Consider the following 9449-nt stretch of genomic DNA (forward strand, 5'->3'; position numbering starts at 1 on the left):
GGCTGACAATTTCCTTGTGTCTGTATATTATATATGTATATATATTATAAAACTGATTGTGGTGAGGTTTTCAGTAAAAGAAGTGGCTCTACTCTACAGCATTTTTCTGCAAGTCCAAGACAACCTGATTATGAACCTTCAGTGGACGGGTACTTGATGCTCAGGACTCAAAGGAAATTGGTTGAATGCTGATGGGCAGGCTTCTTCCCGTTAAAGGATTGGTGCTGTCTCTCATAGTGATGAGTCTGCACAGGATAGCCCTGGAGAGGAAGTAAGTGAAGCAGCAAAAGTTGTATATTTTATTTTATAGCCTACAAGACGTGCGACCGTTTCTACTGTACGGTCGCACGTCTTTTGTCTAAGGAGCATGCTAGAAAACCAGCCGAGAATCGTACGATTTTCGGCTGGTTTTTAAGATGATCGTAAGATCAATGCCGCATGGACCGATGTGCGCACGCGCACACTGCCCGTTCAGCATTACGGTCATCAGAAGCCCGCCCGTCAGGGGGGCGGGCTTGTGATGATCGCAAGTACGATCTGCCTGTCCAAGATGGGCAAATCGTACGTTTTTTAAATTACTTTACAACCATCGCAAGACTAAGGTCTTGCGATGGTTGTAAAGTGTATGGCACCTTTAAACTAGCAGTTTGATGGACTAGAAATTCGATCCAGGTGTTTTGGGTAAAGAAAAGTTTAACTTTGTTGCAAAGATGGGAGACAGGTTTCTAATGAGTGTCTGTGACCCTCTAAGAATTCCAGGGACTGTGTTTGTTCTGAAATTTGTATTACCTTACAGCGGACCTTCACACTCAAAAATCAAATTCTACCTATGCATCCCTCTATGTATGATGATTAATAATAACATAGATATGTCAGGTGTAAAATGCTGTCATTGTGAAATACTTACACTTGCAGAGCATTCACTTTCTGCTTTGAAAGGGCAAAATGACTTCAGTTTGCCAAAGCAATGCACACTGGGATTGCCTTGTCATTTAAATGATGATGATGTAAGTGCCAAAAGCATTGCATCATGGGAAGGTTACATCAGCAGAGCATTGCTGGGAAATCTCATTTGTAATCTCATGAGATCTCAGGGAAAGGCATTTCCCTCCCCTGAGATGATGTGAATGGTCACATGTCTAGTAGAAAGGCATCATGGCACACTCACAAACTAGCATGTAAAACAACTTGTCTCACCACTAAGGACAATGACAGAGGTTTGGATACACGTCTTCTGCAAAGGATGTGTAAGCCGCACTGCCGCGCCAAGGCACCTCTTATAGTGCGGTCCTAACTCTAAACTATGAGAGTCTCCATCTTGGAGCACATGGGGCAGAAGATATCAAATTGGGTGCAGGCTTGTCAGGAGGACGCCCCACCTCCTTAAAGGTACAGAAACACACAAGGGATCCCGCACATCCCATTGGCAGCTGAGAAACCCCATGCGTCGCTGCACCAAATCGGTAAAGCAAAACAAACGACAAACGCACTCAACAATTTGTTACCATGGGATGTGCGGGATCCCTTGTGTGTTTCTGTACCTTTAAGGAGGTGGGGCGTCCTCCTGACAAGCCTGCACCCAATTTGATATCTTCTGCCCCATGTGCTCCAAGATGGAGACTCTCATAGTTTAGAGTTAGGACCGCACTATAAGAGGTGCCTTGGCGCGGCAGTGCGGCTTACACATCCTTTGCAGAAGACGTGTATCCAAACCTCTGTCATTGTCCTTAGTGGTGAGACAAGTTGTTTTACATGCTAGTTTGTGAGTGTGCCATGATGCCTTTCTACTGTTCTACTGTTCAAAGCCCATTTCGTGTGCACCTTACTGTACAACTGGTAACAAATTGTTGAGTGCGTTTGTCGTTTGTTTTGGTCACATGTCTAGTCACATGTGCCAAAATTCCAGCAGTAAAATGAGATCTAGTAATCTGCCCTTAGTAAACATGGCCACTGTCAGAAGACTCGGGAAGAAAAGAGAAACAAGGTATGCAAAGAATACAAAGCCGGCAATTATCTAGAAGTCTGTGTATGTAGATTGTCATTACTAAACATTTCTAGAGGTGTGTTTGTTGTTATTTTGAAGATATGGGTAAAGGACCGCTTTAAAGCCAATTTCTACCTTTATAAGTGATACAACATTTATTGTGGTGATGTAGAGGTGCAGTGATGATGTACTGTATATGTGTGTACATCACATGTGTCAAACTCAAGGCTCAGGGGCCGAATCCGGGCCACCAGGCAATTTCCTAGACTTCTACTTTCAGATCTAAGTATTAAGTTATTACTAAAACCAGTGATAATCAAATGCAGAGCCAATTATGATAAAGATTAGACATTTATATAGTCTTACAGGCCCTTTGAGGGCAACCATAATGTTGATGCGGCCCTCGATTAAATTGAGTTTGACACCCCTGGTGTACAATTTCATGACTCACATTGCTGGCATTGGGCTTATCAATTAAAAATTCCCTTCACAAGAAACTCAATCTGACACTGGGGTTGGATTGTCTTGTAAGGGATGTAAAGCAGCTGACCCCCTCCATGTGAGTCATCATAACAAGATCACTGCACACCAGCTCTGCCTCTCCAGGTCACTCTGCACTGTTCCGGCGGTGTTGCCACTATGAATATTAATGAATGGGGAGAGAGAGCTCAGTTTCCACAGAGAATCTTGTCCACAAGGAAAGCACAGCATTGTGGGAAATGTAGTTTTCCATACTTATTTTTGAAATACCTCTACAAAGGTGAAATGGGCTTTAAACGCTTTGTTGTTGTTTGCAACTAGTGCATAGTAATCACATAGGTATAATAACTGCATACATAGCCACTCCACTGAAGTCCATTTCTAGTAAGGTCATCTGACTTGTACAGCTTTATTAAACAATGCAGATGTGTATATTTATTCCAAGCTTTGCATAAGAAGTCCAACCATGGAGAATGTAATTATCTACACAGAATTGTGCAAGTTGTACTATAAATTGGTAGACATTATCCAATGGAATGGAAATTCCTGATGAATTTACCATGACCTAGTTCTAAGGATTTCTTTATTTTACCAAAACAAAAATCTGAGGACAGCGTCACTTTGTGGATGTTTAACTGAGATCTCATTGCTCATTGTAAATACGTTTTGGGGTCTTGGAGACTTCAATGAAGCTTTACTTTTAAGCTTTCTTAGGGTTTGTATGGTTTCTGTAGGATTTGTTTCTCCAGACACGTCTGATTTTCTGTTCTGCCTGTGTATACTGCCATACATCATGGCATTGTTTATTGCAAGTTATTGCTCTGCATAAAATATCAATAAAATGAATATCTTAGACAGGAAGAATTTCCCTGAAAACTGGGTTGTCATAAACTTGAAGTAAAGGTTCAGGTGGGTTGTCATAAACTTGAAGTAAAGGTTCAGGTGGGTCAATGCCAAGAGGAATCCTGGAAATCTCTGTAAACAAAACAACGTGTATATGTTAGAAAAAAATATTTTTTAAATAATGAGATTCTTAAAGTAGATATAAACCCAGTCATTAAAATCTGATGTAAGCTTTAACACATTTGTGTAATATCAAAATATGTTTTCAATCTATATAAACCTGTAGCATTTACCTGGTGATCATGCCACCACTTCCTGCTATGGGGGGTGACAAATGTCTCCCAATTGGGCTTCTGCATTGTAACCTTGTTACATGCAACCCTGATGGAGACATCTAGCAGTTGTGTCGACGCACACAGTACGTAAATGTAAAAAAAGTGTTTAATTTTTTATACACAGCACTTTAGGAACAAATGTTGTCCAGTTAAGAGTTTAGATACACTTTAAATAATTTTATATATTCTATAGTACATTTCTATTATATATAGTTTGTAAAAAAAAAATCTGTAGTTTAGCTTTAAGGTAAAAGGCTTCCCCAGCATTGCTGTGTCTGGCTTGAAAGTTATATGTACCTGTGCAGCAGGGAGGTCTTCCCCTCACCCTCATAACTCTGAAAATAACCATTGTGAGGCAACTGATGAGTCATTGAGTAACACCCTGGCATCGCTTCTGGCAAATAGTGCTCTACTCAACCCCATCGAAAGCCTCCTCCATGGGGCTAAAGCTACACGTGTGTTGTAGTGGCTTCTTACTGGCTGCTCAAGTGAGAAAGTGACGAGGTCAGGCAGACTTTGAACCACTCATGCTGTACAGATTCCAGCCCTGCCTGCTGTGATGTCATCATATCATGACATACCCAAGGGGAAGTTTTTACTGGCGCTACTGGCACTTATAATTATGGACGGGAGTGAATGTTACTTTTTTAACAAGCTGTCCATAAATTAGCAAACAGTTGGAAATCGTGCGGGGTAGGAATGATGCAAGCAAAGCATAGCTAAGAAAAATTGTAGTTGTCAAGAACCTGCTGCAGGTTAGCTAGAATACCTGCTAGTGGCACTGTGGTTCCTGGAACTCAATGTTGAATGTCGGTCTCCTCCAGCAAGCATCTTACAGCAGAGCTTAACAGTTCACCACCATAGCTGTTGGGAGGCTATTTATCCGCTCCTCCTTGTTTACTCTTTGCCTCTACATTTCGCATGTTCAACTTTGTGCCCAGGGCCGGATTTCCCACAAGACCAACTGAGGCCTGGCCTCGGGGCGGCAGGGAGCAGAGGGGCGGCAGGGGTGAGGAATTCCTATCGTCCAACACCCGGGACATGCAGTTCCGGGCACCGGGCGGGTAATTGTTTTCTACATTTAGCCCTGCTTTGGGCAAGCAGAGCTAAATGTACAGCAGGGAAGCCGTCAGTTTGTTTGCAAATTATTTCGGCAATGTCGCCGAGATCACTTGTATGCTGCCTGCAGGTCTGTCCCCTCCCGCCGCCCCCTTTCCGCCAGCTACCTCTCTCTCCGCCAGCTGGAGATCCTCTCTTCAGGCTGGAGAGTGGATAGCAGAGCTGAGAACGTCCATTCTCCGCACTGCTCTGTGTAAACCGGGGAGCTGCACTCGCAGCCTTCCCCTCTCAGCTGTCATAGGAGAGCCAGCACAATACTCTACTCAAACTCCTGTATTGGAGGTGGCAGGTTCAATAAAGAGAACCTGTCACCCCCAAATTCTATCACACAGGGGCTTGTTAGTTCCTGTGTGATAGCAATAAAGTTAAGTTAAAAAAATTGATAAAATTATACAATAAATAAAAATTAAGTAAAAAAAACTAAAAGATAATAAGATAAAAAAATTATAAAAAATAAAAAATAATAAGAAAAAAATATAAAAAAGTGAAAGATAATAAGATAAATAAAAATGTAAAAAAAAGTAAAAAAAATAATTAAAATAAAAAAATAAGTAAAAAAAAAGCAGCAGTGAGAGTAAATATGGCCCATTGTGTATCCTGAACCAACCTGAGCTCACATTACCTGTTCCTGTTCTGCTGCTGACCTGTATAAACCCTTCTTACTTGTTTGTGTGCTGGATTGTTTTATGTCTGGTGTTGTTTGTGTTGATGTGAGCACAATAAACCGTATTGTCTTTCACTTTAACGGTTATCAGTGTTAGGTTTCCTGTTCATGAAATCTAATCCTGCCACATGTCAGAATAATATTAAAGTGCTAAGGTTTATGACAGTCTAAAATCAATATAAATGTCTAACCTAGGAAAATACATTTGTTTTTCTTTTTTTCTTTTCTTAATGTTTGTATGCCTATAAGTATCACAGTGGTTAGTATCAGCTCAGTATAAGGACATAAGGGTCTTGAGGAATCCAGGCTTAATTATATGTATCCAATAACTAATCATTTGTCTACACCAGCGATTCTCAACCAGGGTTCTCAAACTGTGTAGCCTCAGGACCCACATTTCATCTTGCTCATTAGGTTAGCGACCCAAGTCGCACTGCAATCAAATGCACGGCATTAGTGTACTGCGCCTTTTGGTGCAGGTGTACGAACTGTGGGTGGGAGGTGCCTTTGGGGTACCATTCAAATGAATGCATGGTAGGTGCGATTGTGTGGTACAGTGAGTTAATTGCACGGTACTATGTGATTATCACCCTGTACTAGTGTAAATGGGCCCTCAAAAACACTGAAATGCATACAAAATCACAGGCACAATCTCAGACACTATCAATCTCAGACACAGACATTCTGACACACACACTCCTAAAAAATTAAATTTTTTTAAAGGTCCACCTGTAATGAAGCTCTATCCATAGGTGCAGTGCTTGTACAGCCTCCATGCGTGCCCGTAGAGGTGCCGGCGGGAGCCAGAATGTGATGTCCAGGCACCTCCTACAGGACACGCGAGGAAGCTGTAAGCAATGCATGTGTGGATGAAGCTCCCTTGCGGCCATAGCCCCATCCAATCCCACCTCAAGCTGACACTCGGTGCTGGGCAGCATATTTTGAATGGCTGCTTGGCGTGAGAACTGACAGTGCTGCGCTAGGTGGAGGCAGAGGAGCCTCTCACCTAGGAAAGTGGAAGGCATGCGGCGACCCACTAAACACGGAGTCGCAACCTCTTTTGGGTCACGATCCACCAGTTGAGAACCAAGGCTCTTAAGGTTGCTAGGGGGTTCCTGGAGTGGCAGATTGTCCTGATAGTGCAGAGTTTCAGAGCCAATATCATTGGCCAGAGAAAGCAGCTGGACACCAATGATCTTTTAAGCTGTCTGTAAGGATGGTATTATTTCAACTGGCCACCAATGTAAGAGGGGCAATATTCCCACTGACCGACAATGCAGGTGGCTTTCTTCCAACTGACCACCAATATAGGGGACATCCTTCCTCTTACTGAACATAGATGTACAGGGAAGCCTCTTTTACTGACTATATAATAAAAGGGTGTTTTTTTTAGCTGCTGACTACTAATGTAAGGGGGAGCATACTTCCTACTGACATCCACTGGAGGGGGCATTCTTTCCCTTACTAAACATAAATATATGGGGACACCTCCACTACCAGTCACCAATGTAAGCAGGGCCGTCTTTAACGCAGGGCAAAAGGGGCAGTTGCCCAGGGCCCAATCATTGTTGTGGGGCCCAAAGCAGCTGCCCCTTCAGCCCACATAAGATAAACACATGGCAGCCTCACCTGTGTAGGCAACCGCTGTCTCACCTCATTCTTTTCTCTCTCCCCTTGCTGTCTCTCCCCGCTCTCTCCCCTGGCTGTCTCTCCTCTCTCTCTATTCTGGTTGTCTCTCTCCTGGCTGTCTCACCTCATTCTTTTCTCTCTCCCCTGGCTGTCTCTCCTCGTTCTCTCCCATGTCTGTCTCTCCTCCCTCTCTCCTCGTTCTCTCTTGTTTATTCTAAAAAAAGTTGCAGTGTGGTGTTAGACTGTTCGGGATTCGCTTGAAGAAAAGGCAGCAACCCTTGCAGCACCATTCTGTTTACTATGCGTTCGGCATCACATAGTGTTGCCCCCACCTCTTCCATATGCTGCTGTTAGGGCCAGGGGGGGGGAGGGGGGGCAAGAAATTGTTTGCCCAGGGTCCAATCAGTATTAAAGACGGCCCTGAATGTAGTAGAACCCTTCACTGAACACCAGTACAAGGAGGCATTTCTCTACTGACCACCAATACAAGGGAGTCTTTCTTCTGGAAATAATTATTGTTTTTAATATTGTGATTATTTTATCATATACATTGTGCTAAAAAGATCCACATAGGGTGTCATGTATTCCATGTATGATACATTTGTTATTCTTTTATTTATTATTATATCTGTAACTTACTAATCTTGCTAGTTGCAGTGAGCTGTAGATACAAATGTTAGAAGGGGTTCCCTGAGACCTGAAAGCTATTTCAAGGGTGCCTCTGGGGTAAAAACTTGTTTTACAAACACTTACAAAGTTACACAGCAACTGCTTTCAGTAGTCTTGTGGCTTCTGTACTATTGAGAGTTGCACACGGTAGATAGTCTCTTTTCCATACATAACATGAAATGTAGACATTGCATAAACTCACCATTGACAAGTTGAAAGCTCTGGTGACCATGCATATTCATAGGTAAAGTATATCCAAGTACGTTGGTAAACACATTCGCTCTCACTGCGTCCCCTAAGTCTGTAGCCAGTATCACATGTGATTTCAATTTTATCTGAAGAAGAGAATCCATGGCCATGGATTTCAGGATCGTAACTGATGCCATTTTTAAGAGTTACACGCCCATTTCTAATATTTGGTGAACTGCAACCATTTTCTGCAAAAAGAAAATTATATATGAAAACCTTAAAAATGTGCCTCTTGCTCCCTTTTGGTCTGTTAAAAAAGAACTCTGGAGTTTTATCAAACTTACCTTTGCAGTTGGGCCACCCTGCAAGGACTGCAAGATTAAGTGCTCGTTTTGGTCTATGGGTGCAAATAAAGAAGATATGTTCACCAGATCAGTGGCTCTACGGCAGTCAGCACTCACCTCTTTTCCCCTCTGCTTTGGCATGTCCCTCAGCATCCTCACATCTAATGCTAATGAATGGACGTGCATTAGACATGATGATTTGAGTGGTCCATAGACTGCTGGAGCCCAGGGAAGTAGAGGCTGTGCGGACCGGCCTAGCATATATCTTCTGTTTTTCAGCCCCTAAACTAAAATGAGCCCTTAACCCTTGCAGTGTAGTGGTAGATCCCACTGTAATGGTTCATTTTGTAACTATACCATGGAATTATTTTTGTAATAGCTGTTCCACAGGTGCACAAAAAACTGGTAATCCTGCAAGAAATGCAGTGAGCTGCTAACATCCTGTACACTCTGACCCTGATTTACTAAAGATGTAGAGCATGTTCACTTTCAAAGTGCATTTTCAATAAAATTATAATATAAATATAATTTAATATAATAAAATAAAATAATAAAAAAAGTTTCCTTAATCTCCACTTAGTGTTTTTATACCATGACATCCAAACTGGGTACCAGTATTATAGGAGCAAGGTAGAGGTCTAATATGAATATATTTAGAGTGAACCTATGAGTAACTGTACAAGTCTGTATAGATAACATTCCAAACATGTCCAAATATACACCAACAGCATCATTTTTCTAACAAGCATTTTTTATTCTTAAAAAGCCATATTTGAGCCCCAATCTAGTGAATTTACCTAGGCTGAGATTATATTATCAGTTATTATTATGATTATATAATTAATATTATTCATGCCCCCACCTCTTCTGCTACATGTCAGTCTGCCTCCTCCCACTTGCTCCATGTCAGTCTTTTGCACCCCATGTTGCCAGCTGAAGCACCCCCACCAGCACCACCACCAATGTCATGGTAGCAGGGCTAGCCTGGCATTGCTGGGAGTGGGACTGGTGGTGCCAGATTTTGCACATTCTGACATGTAGCCAACATGCCTGGGTCAGTTTGCTACCCTCAGGGGCTTTTTATGCTGCTGCGTTGCCCATTTAGTCTGCAGCAGATGAAAACAAACAAGCAAATGCATATATATTGTAATATATTATTTGCCTGCTTATGCTTCTGTGTGTGAATTAAAATA

General features: G+C 42.2%; 1 protein-coding gene across 1 annotated transcript in view; it reads right to left on the reverse strand.

Annotated features, from left to right (window-relative positions):
• Positions 1-3314: 3314 nt before the first annotated feature.
• LOC108791741 (complement receptor type 1-like) overlaps positions 3315-9449 on the reverse strand; it is a 39482-nt gene continuing 33347 nt past the window's right edge. Inside the window, exons 9-10 of the mRNA XM_018562302.1 lie at positions 7987-8160; positions 3315-3439 (exon numbers count right to left, since the gene is read on the reverse strand). Of these exons, the coding sequence (XP_018417804.1) occupies positions 3315-3439; positions 7987-8160 (299 nt within the window). The remainder of the gene's footprint in view (positions 3440-7986; positions 8161-9449) is intronic.

Source organism: Nanorana parkeri, unplaced genomic scaffold (genome assembly GCF_000935625.1).
Source record: "Nanorana parkeri isolate BGI_ZX_2015 unplaced genomic scaffold, ASM93562v1 scaffold571, whole genome shotgun sequence".
Lineage (NCBI taxonomy): Eukaryota > Metazoa > Chordata > Amphibia > Anura > Dicroglossidae > Nanorana > Nanorana parkeri.